This window comes from Aptenodytes patagonicus, chromosome 6 (assembly GCF_965638725.1).
Source record: "Aptenodytes patagonicus chromosome 6, bAptPat1.pri.cur, whole genome shotgun sequence".
NCBI lineage: Eukaryota > Metazoa > Chordata > Aves > Sphenisciformes > Spheniscidae > Aptenodytes > Aptenodytes patagonicus.
The window spans coordinates 35,284,857-35,303,290 of NC_134954.1; the positions used below are offsets into that span (position 1 = coordinate 35,284,857).

Below are 18,434 nucleotides of genomic sequence, written 5' to 3' on the forward strand. Positions count from 1 at the left end.
TGTGCCGCAACAGCGTATCACAAAGCTGCAGCCCCTGGCCGCATGTGGAGAGAGGAGACTTGAGCCAGGCGCTTCCAGTGGCAGGAACATCCCAGAGCAGCTGAATTATTAAGCAGTGAAGCTTCTTGCCCTGTCTCTGTATTCCCAACACATGCTGTAGCGAGAGCAAAAGCAGGAAGCTCGTGTGAACAGTCAAAGTTTTCACAGGGAAAGTTTTATACCAGCAAAATAACAATTTTCAGTGGGAAAGAATAGCAGCAGTTTTTATTCCATCTGTCCTGCTGCTTATGTGTTTTTGGAAAGAAATGCTTAGCAGTAAATGACCAGACAGATAATTCTCCACTTCCCACTAATGATCCAAGCTATAGAATGGGGGAAGTAAAATGAATGGATGAGGATAGCTCCCCCAGGGTAGTGTAAATCCAGATTGAAATACAATTGAACAGACGTTCTGCGTGGTATGTTCCTGGCAGCTAAATCTATTTGCGGTTGTGACAAATAAATGACAGTTTAAGAACCATTGAAATGTCCAGATAAGTGTGTTGTCATTTCAGCAGTTTGAAAGAGGTGCCAGTCCTGCTTTAGAGGTTTGACTTAAGACTGCATATATTTTTAAAAAATACATAAAAAGCTTTTTACCCTGTCACTAAGCAAGTCATAATAGCTTTTGACTTATGTATATTGTGCTTTCTCCTCTCTCAATCCCAACCAACAAAAAAGAGAAAGCATTGAAATGGAAATTTTGACTTCTAGCCTAAGCTTCAGTAAAGGAAAATGGTTTTATAGTGAAGTATTAACAGATTAGACAGACGGTATCTTTCTTTCTCTCTCTTTTAGAGAAAGGAAATCTTTCCTGGCTGTTTGTGTGCCTTTATCAGCAGCCCAAGATTTTAATTCCATTTCTCTCACTGATGACAAGACTGAGGTGTTTTTTTCCCCCCTCTGAAATGGATTTCCTGTGAAATCTTCCTTTTCAAATTTATTAGCTGACCAAGTGCCAAACTGAGCAAAACCCACAGTCTCCTCCTTTCTGGCCCCTGTGTTGGAGTGCTCGTTCTTAGGGAAAATAGCCCAGAATAGTTCTTCCTCAAATAACTGCTGAAAGTCAGGCACCTGGATGTATGGAACTTAAATTTCAGAGGTGTCAGGTTCTAGCAAATCTCTCTGGATTTAATAGCAGCTAGAGGTCCTCCAGCACTCCCTGAGAACTGAGGCATTTACTTAGGTGCCTAAATATGGATTGAGAACCTTGGTTTTAGGCACATAAACATCTTAGCCTAAACCCTTTCTCAGGTGCCAGAGTCTTAGAGACTGGGCTGTAATCTTGGTGGGACCAAGGCAGAGACCTTCACTGGAGGTTGGAACTGGCCCACCAGAGCCCTCCAGGTTCCTCTCTTTGCTAGAAAACTCTTGGGTTTATAGGCATAAATTGCCTCCAAACAAAGCAAATGCACTGTGATGAACAATACTAGAATATTTTGAGCTAGGTGTTCTTCTTGGTAAAGAAGTACTTAAACTAAATCTTATGAAGATATCTGCACATGAGCAGAAAACTTCTCTCTTGCAGCTTGTGCTTGATACAAACCCATTTTTAAGGGATCTTTTTGGAAAACATCACACTGGGCTTACAAACGCAGTAACTAGATTTTTGCTAGTTCCTTTGGACAAAACAATCTTTTTTTTTTTTCCCCCTAGCTGCATAAGACAGAATAGTTCAGAATTAACTCATTGCCAAACTGGGAACAAAAGTGTCTGTAGCTTACTTGGGTTTATGCTAGCATCTCAACAGATGCCCATATTGAGAAAGACGTATATCATAGGAAAATAATAGCTGTGGAGAAAGCCAATAGGGAATGATTTGTTTCTGATGATACAAGAACAAATGAAGTGATACCATCAAACAGCAGCTTTAAAACGAAACATATTCATCAGTTTTGAATGTGTCAGTGTTGAGGAATCTAACCTAAAACACATGGACACCCACAAGCATGTGCCTAATTTTAGGTGTGGGAGTGCTCTCACTGAAGTGAATACTATCAGCCAGACAGATGCAGAAACAAGGCCTAGGTTTGAATTTCAGATCTGCTGTGCATCAAAGTGAAGTCATAGGAAAAATGATGACGCTCAGCATTCTGCCCAGGATCACACCAAGATGACTGAGCAAAAATCAGCTTTTGATCTGCTTTTCTGTACTCAGTTTTCTGTATTACTGTCAATACCAGGAACTGGTGAAGGAATCTTTTAAGTTAGCCACATTTTCAATTTCTTTTCTTTTTGTTTTTGTAGGTATTTTCTTATCAGCTCACCCATATCCTGGAGGACAGAGTCAAGAACAAGTAATGTAAGAAAGTTCATTTGGCTGATGCCTGAATTGTTTAGCTTCAAAAGGAGCAAACCAGCTTCTTGGAAACCATAACACAGCCTAAATTACTGAACATCTTTCTCTAAATGATGAAAATGCGCTCTTCCTTGTCTTCATTCCCTCTACGCATGAATAGCATCCTGCATGCCACAGAGCTGCTGATTCCTGTTAGGGTTTCTTTGCAGGTTCTCATGTAGATCTGGAGGTCACAGTTACAGCATCACACATTTTTGTGCTTTGGCATAATAATAATAATTACATAATTTTCCTTTTGGCCTTACCAATCAATGCTATGGTACAGTGTTATGACTCAGTGCTGTGAGTCCTTTTTGCTAGGCGTAATTAACATCAGCAAAAGATGCTGGCACAGAATCAGGACCTCTTTGCTTCTGAGCTCTAAACAATGCCTCTGCAATGAGGGAAATCTGCCACTTTGACTCACCATATACATCTTTCTCCCCAGGCTCAACAGCTTACTTGACATCATAGTTTCAATGTCTGTTTTGGTTGGCTACTCTATCACGACGGCAAGCTTTGTGCTCTATGTGGTAAAAGAACATCAAACCAAAGCCAAACAACTGCAGCATATTTCAGGCATTGGGATGACAAGCTATTGGGCGACTAACTTCATTTATGATCTGGTAAATAATTCACATTCCTAAATGCATCAAGAGTAGCATTACGCAGCAGGGGGAAAAAAGTTCTTTATTTAAAGTTGGTTGCCTAGACTTCTTAATATTATTACTACCAAGAGTATTATGTAGTAATTGTTCTCCAAGGCATTGAAGACTATTAAATGTGAACCGCAACACTGGATTTTGCTAAGCGAAGGCATTCCTTCTCTCTTGAGTGTATGCAAAACATTCAGCACATTTATATGAGAGCAACACAGAACAGGCCAGAGCTTGATTTCAATTTTATCATGCAAGCAGCAAGCTGCTTTTCTGTTAGCTTGCAGGGCTAGATTAGTTGTCATGCAGGCTTTACGCATCTGGGGTAAGGTTTTGGGGCTTGAGGCTACAGCCATCTTGGAAACCCTGGGATTACAGGGTGTGACATTAGCAGATACCTCACAGCTGACACTCCCCTGTTGGGCAATAATCCATTGCTGGGTTGAATGCTCTCTTTAAGATTATATATTATAAAGGTTTTTAAGCCAAGGCTACTAATGCAGCTATATGCCTTCCAGGACCTGAGCAAGTTCCTTTCTACAGTGCTGCACTGCGCTGTATAGATTTACCACCTTGTTCCTATAGATGGTTGAGCTCCCCAGCACTGTGCTGCATTACGTGGCGTAGGCATGCCCTTGTCCTCCCTGAAGTTAAGTTTCCTCATGGTAAAGAGGTTTAATAGCACTGCTGGAAAGCATCGCTGAGCTAAGAGGATAAATATGCACAGTGTCTGTAGACTAAAGTGCTTTGTGTCTTATGAATTACCTTTGGTGCACGATGTCAAAGATGTCAAACCCTCACATAGATAGAGATCTGCAAGTGCAGAGTATCTCTGCTCGTGAGCTTTGGCGTTGCTGGCTATGCTGTAATGGTGATCAGCTCTACATATCCGACAAATTTCTATTGATGCAGTTCTGCTAGTGCCTAAAATCCCAGTGATATCATCAGTTCCTGAAAATATGAAATTTTCAAGGGCATTTGGGTGGCCAGCCCCCTTTGATGCAGTGAGGGCTAAGGGCTGAAATCCCTCGGGGAATGTGAGACTTGACTCTTTCTACAGAGCACAGCCTAAGCTCCTAGGTGTTTTGGTAACACCGATGCACACTAACAAAGCAGTCCTAACAATACAGTTCTCACCACTAACTAGTCTAAACTGCCTGCTTATAGGGGCCGGTGTGATTAGGCCACAGCGCAAGTATCTCCTGCCTTGCAGGAGGGGCTTGAAAGGGGTCTGAAGGCAGCGTGGCTGCAGTCTGGCTTGGCAGAGCAGCCCTGAGTTGCAGCGCAGGGGTGAGGATGGGGCAGGCCTGTGTCTGCTTCCCTGATCCAGGCCCTCGCTCCATATTACTGCATATTTGTAAATCAGCCTGTAGAAAAAAATCCCCAGAGTCCTTGCCACAATCAGTATTCAGCGGGCTGAAACTAATCCAGCGCTCTCGGCAACTTGATATTTCTCAGTGAATCCTTGCCAGTAAATTCTGCTAAATCCCAAAGCTGGGGAAGAGAGGAACCTCTCAAGGCAGACGTTTGGTAGGTCCCTGGCTTGACTCAACATTATAAAAACTAGATTTACAGGGCACAATGAAGTGGTCTGACTGCAAGGCTAACAGAAAACCCAAAGGGGTATTTTTCATTCACAGCCTTTTTTTCAGGCACTTTCTGCCCACAGTCCTGAATGTTGAGGCTTAGCCTGTTCAAAGTGGCTTTGTGGGAATTCATTTGCAAGACTCCCGAAAGTCTCAGGAGGACTGAGACCCCACCTGCATTTGGTTTCCCTTAGAAAACCCAAGCTGCACTTGTGGGACCAGATTCAGACCTGGCATTGTTGCTTCTGCATAGTTCTAGAAAAATGTTTAAGAATTATCGTCCTAATAACATCTTTTTAATATCATTTTGCAGGTACTTTTTATGGTCCCTATTGGACTCTCAATAGGAGTTATTTCATCCTTCCAGATACCAGCTTTCTGCAACAACAATAACTTATTGGCAGTATTTCTTCTGCTGTTACTGTTTGGGTAAGTGTGGAGCTTAGTTATTTAGATATCATTGCACAGAGTGAGGAACTGCATGTTGCAGGCTGCTGCAATTTGAGATCCAAGGGAGGAATACGTGGGCTTTTTTCTTCAACGTGCACTTTACAAATGGTGACTAGTTGGTCCTTCCAAGAGCAGTGAGCTAAACTACTGTTGTCATGCCTACTTTATTCAAAGCAAACTCTGTAGCATATTATACGTATGAAATATTCAAGGTCACAGTGACAGCCCAAACTGTAAGCAGATGCTTACTGAACTATTGCAAAGTTCAAGATATAGAAGCATTTCAAAATCAGAGAGGAAAAAAAAACCAGCAGCACAATTCAGGAAAACTTAGCAAAACTGTCTCCCTGGCTTTGAATCCTCCAGGCCCGGTCTGTCTGCTTTCAGTCGGGGCTCCATGTTCACAGTATGTATCATAAACTTTTTCTCCAAATTCTAACAGACACAAAGGCATTTTTCCTTCTTTAAGGTCCTGTAATATGGAAATCTAGTCACATGCCAAAACAGAACTGTTCTGTTTGTCTGGGGTCTTTAGTTGTTTGTTTTCAATCACACTTTGAGTTACTGTAGTATTCTCTACACTGTTGGCAATTTATAGATATGCAACGTTTTCATGGATGTACCTGCTGGCCGGGTTTTTCAAAGAAACAGGAATGGCCTTCATCGTTTATGTCTGCGTCAACTTGTTCTTTGGCATCAATACCATCATTACTCACTCAGTTGTATTTCTGCTCTCCCAGGAAAAGGCCACGGACCAGGTAGGAACCCTACTAATACTAACCCCTTGGTGAAACAATAGGAGGCTCCCTGTTGAGTTTGGTGGGTTTGATCAGGTCCTTAGCAACTGGCTGGCTTCAAGATATTTGAAGTAGACCAAGCAGAGGACACTTACTTAATGGGGTTCCCTGTAGACAGGACAGGAGTCAAATACGAATCTCAGTTGTCTGTAAATCTGCACCCCCAGCAAAGAAGGAAATGATGGTGACAGAGGGAAGAATACAAAACGAGAGGTAGAAAACTGCCCGTGCAGAGAAGGGCAGGAGGTGGCTGTAAATGTTTGATAAAAAGTTGATGGGGACTTCAAACCATTGCTAAGTTCTTGCAGCATGAACTGTGGAGAGTGACAACTAGATGTCATCGTCCTGAGTCTGACATGTGCTGCACTAAGCCCAGCACCGGCTGTCTGTCATCTAGATCTGTAATGCCATCATCTTCTCCCTGCAAGGATGAAGAATGACTCAGAGACAGTGATGATTCCCTGAAGTAAAGTCTTCTCTTAAACTGAGATATCCCCATGAATCACTGGGATAAACTGTACACCTTACATTTAGTTTTCTTTTCTTATGAAGAGCAATTACTTTGTAAAACAAATAGCTGGGTTGGATTTTTCTCTCTAGCTGGACAGTGCTTGTTAGCAACCCCCTGGATTTTAGGGATGTGCAGTTACGATCGCCGCCTATCCCTCTGTGCCCCAGTGGCAGGGAGTCAGTCTCTTTCCATGCTAATTTACTGCCTCTCCACTTTGCTGTGTGCACTAATCCTTTCTTCTGCTAGAAATGTACCAAATCTCTATGTATGAGAGTTCGTAAGTGTGAGACTGCCCTTCTATGTCTATTAAAGCCGAATTTTGTGTTTTATGGAGATGTTTGTCCAAGGAAAACAGATAGGACAGTTCTCCAGAGGAGCAGGGTTGGTGAGTGGGCTGTGCCCCACAGTGGCCTGGTGCAGCAGCTCTGTAGTTTTGGGAGGCACAGTGCAGCTCAGTGGCAGGATTCAGCTCTGGCTCATGGGTGGGTTTCGGGCTGCTGCATGCACAGAGTGAGGCGGCTTGAGCAGCAACGACGGACTGCGCTGGGAACTAGCTGCTGTTTGCTATGGGTGATCACAGCCTCAGAGCTGCCTGTTGACTTTTCTGACCTTGTGCCTGTGAAACGAGCTGTCTCCCGAGCTCTTTGCTCTCAATTTATCTCTGCTCTGAGACACAAGCAAATCCCAATGTAATTGTTACACTTCAGTCCCACAGTAAAACCTATGAATTTATTCCATGAATAAAACCAGTGACTGACTGTGCTGCTTTTTGTTTTTTTTCAGGGCTTGCATGATCTCGCTGAAAACTTAAGGCATGTGTTCCTTCTGTTCCCACAATTTTGCTTTGGCTATGGCTTGATTGAACTGTCGCAGGATCAGGCGCTGCTGGGCTTCTTGAAAGCCTATGGAGTGGACTATCCTGACAAAACCTTTGAGCTGGACAAGACCACATCCAAGCTGTTTGCCATGTTTATCCAGGGCACCGTGTTTTTTGCCATTCGTCTTACAGTTCATGACAGGATGATTCAGAGAATCTGGAACAACATACTAGAGTGAGTAACATCTGGAGTCTCGCAATGAAAACAGACCAAGCCAGCACTCAGTGGTTTTGTCAATTATGAAGCCCATAAATTTCCAAGACACTTTGCAAACATGGAGTAAGTTTTCTCTGGCAGCAGTCCCAGTGCCTACCAGTAATTAAAGTATTAACTAATAGAGGTATAGGTTACCAGAGTCCCTTGGTAGTCCTTGCTGGCTGAGACTATGGCCCTCGTTTCAGAGCTCTGGGTTTGGTGGGCTGATGTTCAGCTGGTTGGTAAGAGCAGTCAGTCCCTAGACAGCTGTTTGAGTCTCCCTGTCTCCTCTGGCTTGGGTGCACACAGGGAGGAGCGAGAACAGTCCCGTCACCTGCATTACAAGTGTGTCCACAAGGCAGGATCTCCTCTAGTTCAGAATGTTTGCTGAAAAAGAGAAAAAAATGAGGCAGAAAGAATTGGGTCTCTCTCTTAAAAACCCAGGCAGTTGGGTTTTTAAATTCCCTAAATGGTGCAAATATCAGGAGAGACTAGAAACTGTCTGTACATCTGTGTATCTGTTGTATGCCCTGGGATATCACGGGAAGGCTCCTTAGTATCCCAAGCACACATGTCCACTGCTGTCTGCTTGCCAGAGGGTAAGGTCCTGTCTCTGCCCTCCCCATAGGTTCCTGTTCGACAGAGTGCATGGCAAAGCATCGCTTCTGCCACCTGTGGCTGAAGAGGACAGGGATGTCCAGGCAGAGAGGAACCGGGTGGAGTCTGGCAAAGCTGACTTCGACGTGGTGCAGCTCCAGAATCTCACAAAGATCTACCACCTTCCTCACAAACGCGTCATGGCTGTGAAAAACATCAGCCTCGGGATTCCTGCTGGAGAGGTAAGCGAGGGGAAAAGGCTGTGGGCACCTTCTGCCCTGGGGAGGGAAGCTGAAACAGATCCACAGTCCCACTGTCATCTTCTCTCCTAGTCCTTGCTGCTGTCCCAGCACGACTGTAATAGTTTGTTCTGCTCTGACCTCTTCCTTCCTTCCTTTGCCTTATTTATTGATTCTTGGGGTTACGGTAGCAACTAAAGGCTCCTGGTGGATTTGGGACACCAAGTGACAGTTTGAAGGCCCTAGAAAGAGGAAGAGTGGATGGGACAGTGATGGAGCTGTATTCAGAGCAAAATGTCTGCATGCTGTGTTTGTACAGCACCTAGCACAGTGCAGTTTTGGGGGGTCACTGTGGATTGCTATATGGTAAATGAAGACGGCAGAATTTGTCCAGTTGCAATTATTCACCTAAACTGCATGGAGACAGCGAGTCAAGCCTACCTGCTTGTATTTCCCATCAGGGAAAGACAAATCACTGCAGCTGAACACACGTTTTCATGAATCAAGACTTAAAACTAACTCTAAAGAAAAAAAAGATTCTTTGGTCGTGTCAGTGCAGTTACCTGCAAAAACACCGACTCATGAGAAGAGAAAAGACAGGAGCATACGGAGCACCTCTGAGACCCAGAGGAAAGTTCATGGGGCCTCTGGAGACCAGATCCTGTCTCAGACTGCACCTGACTTGTGGGGAAGCTTGGAAGTAATCCTTGGTACCTGATTTTTTTAATCACCTGGGTCCCACGGAGATAGTGGGCATATGAAAGGATGTAGGGTGCTAGGCAGGAGGACAGCAGCCTCACATCGAGACTGTGGCGCTGATCTTTCTGGCAGAGGATTTTTTCCAAGCCACAACTGGCATTGAGGTTTCTAGCTTCTGGCAAAAGTCAGCCCAATGCTGGTGTCAGCAGAGGCCATGGCCCTGCACCGCAGACTGTGCGCAGATACTGTTCCTGCATGGACCTCGAGGTGGGAAAGGGGCTTGGATCGATCCTGTGCATCTGCAGTGGGCCCAACACATGAGGATTTTCACATCAGCCAATCTGTACTAACGATATCAAAATAATAGTAATTATCAGCACAATGGTAATTACTTATGCAACACACAACTGCATATCTCCAATCTTAGCAATAAAACATAGATTTTTAGCATGAGATACTGAACTGCACTACAGGGAGCCGCTTCTTAATCTTATTAATATAGTGCATTAGTGAGATTATTTGACAAAAATCTTGTGTCGCATTAAGGTTTTACCAATGACAGCACAAACCTCACTTGCCTCATTCCTATGAATAGCTCTGTTCCTGTCAATGGGAGGCTTTGCACAAATTAGATGCTCAGGATTTGGCCTGTCAGATGAGCTCGCTGCAAAAATGCACCTTGCAGTAAAAGGAATGACTCTATTAGAGACACATCCTTGATTCTTCACCATATTAAACAAACGGTTCTAATATAAGCTACAGTATATTGCACCATAAACAACCTCCATTATAATGTTCATATGCTCTGAGTACCTCTGCCACTCTTGCAATTCATCGTGCTCAAGGGTCCAGAGAAAAGAAGAGACAAGATGCACTGAGCACTCATCTCAGAGCAATATTTCTGTATTATAAATACAGCATGGTTACATTTCTACCTTTCTTTCCCACAACCCAGTGCTTTGGCTTGCTTGGTGTGAACGGAGCTGGAAAGACGACCATCTTTAAGATGTTGACAGGCGATATTGGTGCATCCAGTGGAAGGTTGCGGGTCCAGGATCATTCTGGGTATGGGGGATGTGATTTCTGGGGAACGCGCGTGAGCAAATCAGCCTGGGAGCAGTGTTTAAGGCTGGATGGCAAAGGAAAAGAAATATAAAAGTCTGAAATAAAACACTCAAGATAGAGCAAAAAATAAATAAGGCAGGGGATTTCATCCTTTGAAGATGGTATGGTTGCTTCCCTAGGGTTTGCATTTTGCTGTCATACCTCTGCTGTTCTCAGTGGTGTTTCTTTCACTTCATTCCATTGCAAATGGGATCAGACTCAGATCCTCAGCTGAGTGTGATCCCACTTCTGAGCTAGTATCTGGAGACCAGTAGGACTCATCTCAAAGCACTCTTTAACAGGAGTAGGCTTGGTGGCTGCTATGCCATCTGAAGTGCTGGCAGCAATTGGAGAGCTATGTACTAGACATCATGGCTAACAGACGTCACAAATACAATTCTTCCTTTGCAGCACTGAGGGCCTAAAAGATGAAGGTCTACAAATTCATAGAGTTTTCCTTCAAGGGTTGGGGAAGGGGTAGGAAGCAGGAGAAAGGGTTTTTTTTCTCTCTCCTGTCTAATTCCAGAGTGCATTGGCAATTCAGTGTGTTTAAAATGACTTGCCGACTTCCTTACACAGGTCCTTGAATGACATAAGTGAGGCACACTGGTCACTCTTTGGCTACTGTCCTCAAGAAGATGCCTTGGATGACTTGCTGACGGTGGAAGAGCACATGTATTACTATGCTAGGCTCCATGGCATCCCAGAAAGAGAGATCAAAGGAGTGAGTAACGCCAGGGCTTGACTTAGAGCATTTTCCAGTTATTGAGAGCCTTTACATTGATTTAATTAGTGTTTCAATAAATAGATACGTGCGTGGCAATTGATGCCTGGACAAAGTTGTGAAAGCTGTATTCTTGCTCCTGTAGGTTGTATTCCAGCTTCTCCACCGGCTGAATCTGATGGCCTACAAAGACAGAGTCACGTCTATGTGCAGTTATGGCACCAACAGAAAATTGTCGACAGCTCTGGCTCTCATTGGGAAACCATCGATTCTGTTGCTGGTGAGAAATGGGGGCCTTGTTGGGGGGAAGAGGAGCAGATCTCTGTGCTGGCAGAGATGCTTTGACAGTCTAGGAAAACCTTCTCAGGCACAGCTTGCAGGACACTCCCCAAATGCCCATACTTAGCCTGACAACATATGCATCAGAGGAAAGTTTAGATTCCAGCAAGCACCCAAACTTTCTTTGAGGGCATAAGAGAGTGGTGAGTCTGCCAGTTTCTCTGTTAGCCTCTTTCAGAGGTCAAAAATAGATCCTATATTTGCCAATTAAATTCTCCTTGTTCCCAGCGCTTTCTTGGGTTTTTTTGTATCGACTGCCCTGCACAGTATTGCAAGAAAAGCGGCATCCAAGGCTCCAAATCTGTAGGAGAGCAAAGGAGCAACTTCCCTCAGGATTAGAACATAAAACTATTTTTCTAGGTTTGGCTTCCCTTTTTGTCTTTCACTTTGAACTTTCCAGTTCTTCCATGAGATATGCCATTGTTAAAATATACCTTTTTGTGCAGTTTTTCCACTTGCTGTGTTTTGAATGTGTGCAGTGCTTTGTAAGCAGGTTTTGCAATACTAAATTTGATACCTAGTGGACAAAAATCTCCCTTGCCCCAACTTGTATCAAGCCCAGCACTACTGCCTTTATTTCTGACCACATACACCAGCCCTCTAGCTGCTTCTGTGACATAAAAAAATCTCAATAAAAATAGAAGGTGGGGAAATTTCCTCTGTACTGACTGCAGCCTGAACCCAAGCTGTTTTATTTCTGCCTTACATAAAGCATTATCCTCAGCAATAACAGTTTGTCAATCGGAAATTGGCTAACAATTTTATCAGCAATGCATAAGATAGGAGATAGTATACCATCTTTCATCTCTGGCTTACTGTCTCTCTAAATGGAGAAATGCAACACTTGCTTCGTCAGCGTATTGAGAGGGAGGCAAAACGCAGGTGCACGTGGGAACCAAGTCCCAGTTGATAGCTTCTTGTCTGAGGTTATGCCTGTGGTGTTTATAGACATTTAAAACACCATGGTATAAAATGCACAGTAGGGTTGATCTTAGATGGTGCTATCACAGCCAGTCGGTTTCTCTAGAGGCTGACAGAGTTTGGGAGTTCCCACCAGCCACCAGGGGAGCTGTGCAGCTCCAAAGGGCAGCGAGGATGGAGGCTGTAGACAAGCTGACTTGCTTCTGCTTGAAGGGAGCGCAGGATGTCTCAGTCAAATCCGTAATGCGATTGAAGATAATCCTTCTCCCTGATCTGTACCAGTGGAAGCTCTCCTGTGGGTCCTTACTAGCAAACACAACACTAACGATGAAACTAAAAAAAGTGCAAGTTTTAGGAAGATCAGATTTTGAGTGCAAATTTACATTCAGTCCCGTCTCTCCCAATAGGATGAACCGAGCTCTGGAATGGATCCAAATGCTAAGCGCCACCTTTGGAAAATCATCAGTGAGGAAGTGCAGAACAAATGCTCGGTGATACTCACATCCCACAGGTAGGGCTGGTTTGGCTCTGTCTCCAGTTTCAGGGTCTGCAGCAGGTATGGAGAGGCCCATCCTTCACACTCCCTGTTGGTCCTTGCAGAATTTCAGGGCACTGAGCTATGACAGGTTTGGGGGTTTGTTGTGGCTGAATGTGGGTGCCCACAGCGACCCACAACACTTTAGGGAAGACCAGTAATGTTCTCTGATTGCTGAAATAACTTTTTTTTTTATAATACCTTCTCAATGACTTATTAGAGTTTCTTGGTTGGTTTTTCAGCATGGAAGAATGTGAAGCCCTCTGTACCAGGCTAGCTATCATGGTGAATGGGAGTTTTCAGTGCATTGGCTCTTTGCAGCATATCAAGAGCAGGTCAGTAAAATGTACCTATTTCACTTTTACTGAACGGCATATGGAGTTAGTAACCTACAGCTTTGAGGGCTCAGAACACGAGACCTTTGTTATCAGGGCATCAAAATAACATCATTTTCTGATTTGTGTTTCTTACTACACCATTGAAACTCTGTGTTAACTAGTGCACTTTCTGCTCTCTCATGGCCTTTTTTCCCAGAGATGTGTTCCCCAAAGTAATCTGTTCACTGCTGAAAATGTGAAATGCATGTTAGGGTTGAGTTTCGATTTTACTAGTTATCACAGTAGCTCGGCTTCTTATTAAGATTCTCTCCAGGTTAACAACCCTGACCCCATTCAAGCTGCACTCTGCCTGGATTAGATTTCCCCAAAGAGGCTGTGCAGCACTCTCAAAGGATTTTCTTTATCTGTTTCTCTTTCCTACTGTGTTAATTGTGATTTTCTTTTTCCCCTAGGTTTGGAAGAGGATTCACTGTGAAGATGCACTTAAATAGCAACACAGTTTGCACTGACATGCTGACAGAGTTCATGAAGTCACACTTTCCAAATACATGCCTGAAGGTAAGCAGGACAAATGCTTTCAGGAGAGGCCCTCTCCATCCCTTCAAATTAACCAAGAGGATCTTGCAAGATGGACATCCTGTAACGTACTGTGCACATAGACCTGTGCTCTCAGAGTGTAAGGGATTCATACACACACGCACACGTCAGTGCTATCAGCAACATTGTCCAAGGGCTGGAGCACCCAAGTTCCTTGGTGGCTTAAATAACTTTAGCCAAACAGCTGCAGTGATCCTATAAGGCAGCTGTTAGGTGACCCTCTGGCCCTGGGAATGGTCCCACTGAAGCCTGGTCTGCATGGAGACCCACTTCATATTCAGTGGGTAATGAGATGGTCGGGTGCTTCCAGTAACTGAATAACTGTAAAACCAGCGTAACTGAGTCACAAATCCCATCCGTTGTCCATAACCCAATCTCTGCATTAATCAAAATGGCAGTCTTGGAGCTGGAAAATGCTATGGCTACCCTCAAGCTTCCAGCTCTGGGGCTTAGTTATCATTTCCCAGTCACAAAACCCACAAAAACTCCCAACGGGGAAACACTGGTCAATACCGGACATAAATATTCTTCACCTTTGGGAGCCAGAAGGAGAGAACACACCCTCTGCCCCTTCGTTCTCCCATGGTTCAGCTCCTCTTTGCTTTTGTTCTCAGCCAGACAGCCATCAGATCTGTTGGCTTTTTATAGGCAGCAACCTCTTAACTTTACCCCATCATTCCTGTTCCCACAGGATCGGCATTTCAGCATGGTGGAATATCACGTTCCAGTCTCTGCAGGAGGGGTAGCAAATATATTTGATCTCCTGGAAGCCAGCAAAGCAGCCTTCAATATCAGGCACTTCTCAGTGAGTCAAACAACGTTAGAGGAGGTAAGGAATTAAAGATGTGTGGCTATCCATTTAAAACTGTTAACAGGGGAGCGGACTGATGGTTACACATAATGGACTGCTGTACACAATAGACTATACTTTGAAAGGGATTTCCATCTATATTCCTCTTGGGGATACTTTATCAGTACTACCGCCTCCAGATACCTGTACTGGCGCTAGGAAAACACACATAGAAAGCTGCCTGTAGCATAAAGGATCTGTTCTTCCCTCTGCCACTGCTGACTTCTGCAGTCTCATGGGTGTGGATGAAGGGCAGGATTATGAATCATCCCTGAGTCCAGTGCTAGGCTTTCCACCAGTCCTGGAAATCTGCTTGATTTCGCTCTTTCTTGTACTGTATTTGCGTTGTAAGTTCATTTAGCATTACTCCAAACTTAGCTTCGTGGTTGAGTTCCTTCCATTTTCCCTTGGAAGAACATTCCCACTGGCATCAAAATCTTGTAGGAAACACATCAGCTGAAGGGATGCTGCAAGGACCATCCAGAAGAAATCATCCTGTTGGGCATCAGCATCTGATACATTAGGTCTGTCCCAGAGAGAGGAGCAAAACTGCAGCCCTGTAATCCTATGAATAGTTGAAGAGATCAGGGGGAGGAGGGAAGGAGGTCCTCAGTATTGTTTTAATAAGGGGCAGTGGTTGTGAGAAAAACAGGCAAACGAGCAGCAGGAAGCCCCAAGTCATATTTTGTGGGAGGACAGCTTGGATTTGTGTATATGCAAATGTGATTGCAGATACTGTTCTAGTAAGAATATTTTATGTATTCATTAGATACTGTTCAAACGAAGACTGTTACGTGAGATTAAATATACCTATCTGTATAATATGCAGTTGTGCATGTACAGATGTCAATTATATATAGACAGATGGGTTTATAAAGCAATAATATAGCTGTGTTACACTGTGATCAAAATGAGCTACCACACGGGTATTACCTCGCTAGTACTTTTGAAACATGAGCTGCAGGACAATTAGGTTTGGTACAGGAACGTCTACCTTTGCATCCCGGGTGTCGAGGTACAGGAGCGTGCATCCATTTATTTACATTAGCCCACAGAAGCCCAACATTTGCAATTCTCAAATCCAGCGGGAATCCATTCCTGAGGACTCTTTCCAGGCTCACAGTCAAATGAACAGCCATTCCTGTTTTATATTCATTCATATTATAAATTCTTTATGCTGTCACATACTGAACGTTTTCTTTTAAATTTCTAGGTTTTCATCAACTTTGCTAAAGATCAAGCAGATCCTGATGGCGTGGATGCAGGTCCTGACGTGACACTGGACAGCTCTGACACAAGTAGCCAAGATAGCACCATAAGCTCCATCTACTGAAGGGACCCAACCATGAGGGATCATAAAAGCTGGAGAAAAGACCTGATGACCCCTCGGGGTTCTTCCAGCCCTGTTTTCTATGGTTCTGGGATGGTGGGGACAAAAAGTCACATTTTCTTAAAGTACTTTTTTTTTTTTTTATATGCACTTATTTTGTTACTAGGAACATGGTAGGCATTTAAGACTGGCATTTGGTTACAAATCAGATTGGTCTTTCCACAGGTTCTCCTCCCTCTCCCCCCATTTCTTATTTTATGATCACTTTTATGCCTGTGAGGACTTAGTTGATATCACCTGCTGCTCGTGGCCATTTGCTTACAGCAGAAATGGCCGTGATGGAGCAGAGGAGCTGTCGGCAGTGCACGGTGTTTGACAAAAAAGCAGCCCCACGGCTGCCCTCTCTGAAAGCCCGCACTCCACTCCCTGCTCAGCAACAGACTTTCTGGGTGACCATGAGAAAGTCGCTCGGTTTTGACAGGTTCCCCACCAGTGAAATGGGGTTCATGGCCTTGCCCTACCTCACAGGGGTGTTGCGAGGACATAGGTGTTATGTACTGAGTCGCATATGCCATTGGTGGGGGCCGTCTTTGGTAATGACATAAAGCTTATCTGTATGTGTGGGTTATGTCAGTACAAATATAATTATTTTAAAAGTCAGCACTTCCAGTGGTTTTGGTTTGTTCCTGTAGTTTATTCCAGCTCTCTGCACCTCCTTGAGTAAGTCCTCGAGTCCCAGGCAGTTCCTGGCTCTTGGTACCCAACGGAAGATCGTTCCACCAGCAAGCCCCTTTCTCCTTTTGGCTGATGTTCAGGGCTTCTCCATTACAGCAGAAGAATGGTACGAGGCAGGTATATTTGTTGAATCCTCTGATATGAAGAAGTTTGCTTCATGAGATTGTGTTTCCCTGAGCAGAGTAAAAGCAACGAGCATCTCCCTTGCTCAGAAAACCTCCATCTCCCGGGTGGCTCTGCCTCTCTGCTTCCTTTTCAGTGACCTTCCTCCTCAACACCCAAGTGGTGGCTGCCCCTGTAACTCTAGACCTGTGTTTTCCCACATAATAAGGCATAATTAGCTTCTTCAAAGGCTCTGCCTGCTGGCTGTGAATGAGACCTCTGCCTACCTTTGAGCAGCAGCCCCCCAGTAGCCGAGTTCAGCACACCAGCACGCACATCCTGCTGCCCCCCCGGCCCCCAATCATTAATAGGTAGAAGAGTTTAATATTACTCTTTATTATATGTATCAGCATAAGGCCTCAAAGGCTCAGTTTTGGGTCAGGGCATTGATGTACGTGGTGCTATTCAAGCACATAATAAACTCTTTGAGCTCAATAAACTTACTGTTGCTGGTAAAAGGGATTGCTGATAAAGCCAGGTCGTACTTACCTTGTAAGGCCTGGGAAGGCCCATATGGCACTCGGTTTTGGGTTCATACACACCATTCCAGCTAGAGGGGGATTTTTTTGCTTTTTTTTCCCCTAAAGCTAATTTGAGCCAAAGGAAACTTTAGATGAAAGCTGCAATGGCACATCTTTCTCACCCTGATCATCAGAGCAGTTGTACTAGTTCAGTTCCCATTCGATGCTAAAGGCTTGCTGAGATAATCACGCAAGGAATAGGTACTTTAAATATCAAGGGTGTTCGGGATTTTACAGTGGGATACTGAAGTTCAGAGTTTAGCTACTGCAAGGAGGTCACGTTTTCTCCTTGATCTTGGTGTAAACTTCTTACTGATAGCAGGAGGAGTTTTGTTACGGATTGAAGGTATTATAAAGCCTTGAATTATGCCTCAACCTGCTGCCTGTAATTAAAACTGGAATTCAGCTTCTTTCCAGAATGCATTTGACACCTGCAGTTTATGTAACTGAGAAAGCTGCCCAGACATTCATTGTAGCTTCTATTATTATGTCTCCAGCTCTGCAAAAGCTCTTTTTTTTTTTTCTCATTTTCATTGCATATCTTATACAGATCACAGAATAAAATTAAGCTTTTCTCTAATGGAGGGCTTGCGCTCCCTGCGAAGGACTCGGAGCATGAATGCCAATGATTTAAATGCAGCCTTGTAATACCAGAGTATTATTTTATTATGTCGATGGCTTTGCAACTGCCAGTGAAAGATGGATCTTCAGTCTCTGTCCAGGCGTACTTTACATTTAATTGAGGGAGACTGATACAAAGCTATTCTTTTGTCCCTTTAGAGCCTACTAATCAAAAAAACCAGGAAGTGATTCATTTGAATACTTCAGCAAGTTGCAGTTTAATTGGGTAAAATAGAGTTTAAAAAAAAAAAGCAAAAAGCTTCCTTTGAATTTCCACACAATTCTGGCACTAATAGAAACATCTGCTTCATGCGAAATGTGTCACGGCCATGATATACGCTCCCCCTTTTCACTTGCAGGTAAAAATAAAACATCTGCTATTGCAATCAAGTCTGTAGGTATTGGTCCAAACAAGCCAAAGTTTACATACTTAAGGGAATTTAATTGAAACCTGTGGGGAAGCAGTTACAACTGTTTAGGGGGTTGAAGCATCTGGCAGGGAGGTTGTATATAATGTCACTAGGGGCTGAATTATTTTTTGTGCCACATTACAAACATCCCTACTCCCTGCTGAGCTTCACAGATTCAACCTGTCCCTTTCGGAGGTAGGACACACCCCAGGCTCAATTCTGGGACGATAAATGTGATAGCTAATACTATCCTGCCTCCGAA

General features: G+C 44.0%; 1 protein-coding gene across 1 annotated transcript in view; it reads left to right on the plus strand.

The window, feature by feature from the left end:
- Positions 1 to 16,383, plus strand: part of ABCA12 (ATP binding cassette subfamily A member 12) — a 91,197-nt gene extending 74,814 nt beyond the window's left edge. Inside the window, exons 41-54 of the mRNA XM_076342102.1 lie at positions 2,287 to 2,341; positions 2,826 to 3,003; positions 4,933 to 5,048; positions 5,668 to 5,827; positions 7,161 to 7,429; positions 8,079 to 8,289; positions 9,941 to 10,050; positions 10,669 to 10,813; positions 10,959 to 11,093; positions 12,481 to 12,584; positions 12,851 to 12,943; positions 13,399 to 13,504; positions 14,235 to 14,372; positions 15,607 to 16,383. Of these exons, the coding sequence (XP_076198217.1) occupies positions 2,287 to 2,341; positions 2,826 to 3,003; positions 4,933 to 5,048; positions 5,668 to 5,827; positions 7,161 to 7,429; positions 8,079 to 8,289; positions 9,941 to 10,050; positions 10,669 to 10,813; positions 10,959 to 11,093; positions 12,481 to 12,584; positions 12,851 to 12,943; positions 13,399 to 13,504; positions 14,235 to 14,372; positions 15,607 to 15,726 (1,940 nt within the window). The 3' untranslated portion in view covers positions 15,727 to 16,383. The remainder of the gene's footprint in view (positions 1 to 2,286; positions 2,342 to 2,825; positions 3,004 to 4,932; positions 5,049 to 5,667; positions 5,828 to 7,160; positions 7,430 to 8,078; positions 8,290 to 9,940; positions 10,051 to 10,668; positions 10,814 to 10,958; positions 11,094 to 12,480; positions 12,585 to 12,850; positions 12,944 to 13,398; positions 13,505 to 14,234; positions 14,373 to 15,606) is intronic.
- Positions 16,384 to 18,434: the final 2,051 nt, after the last annotated feature.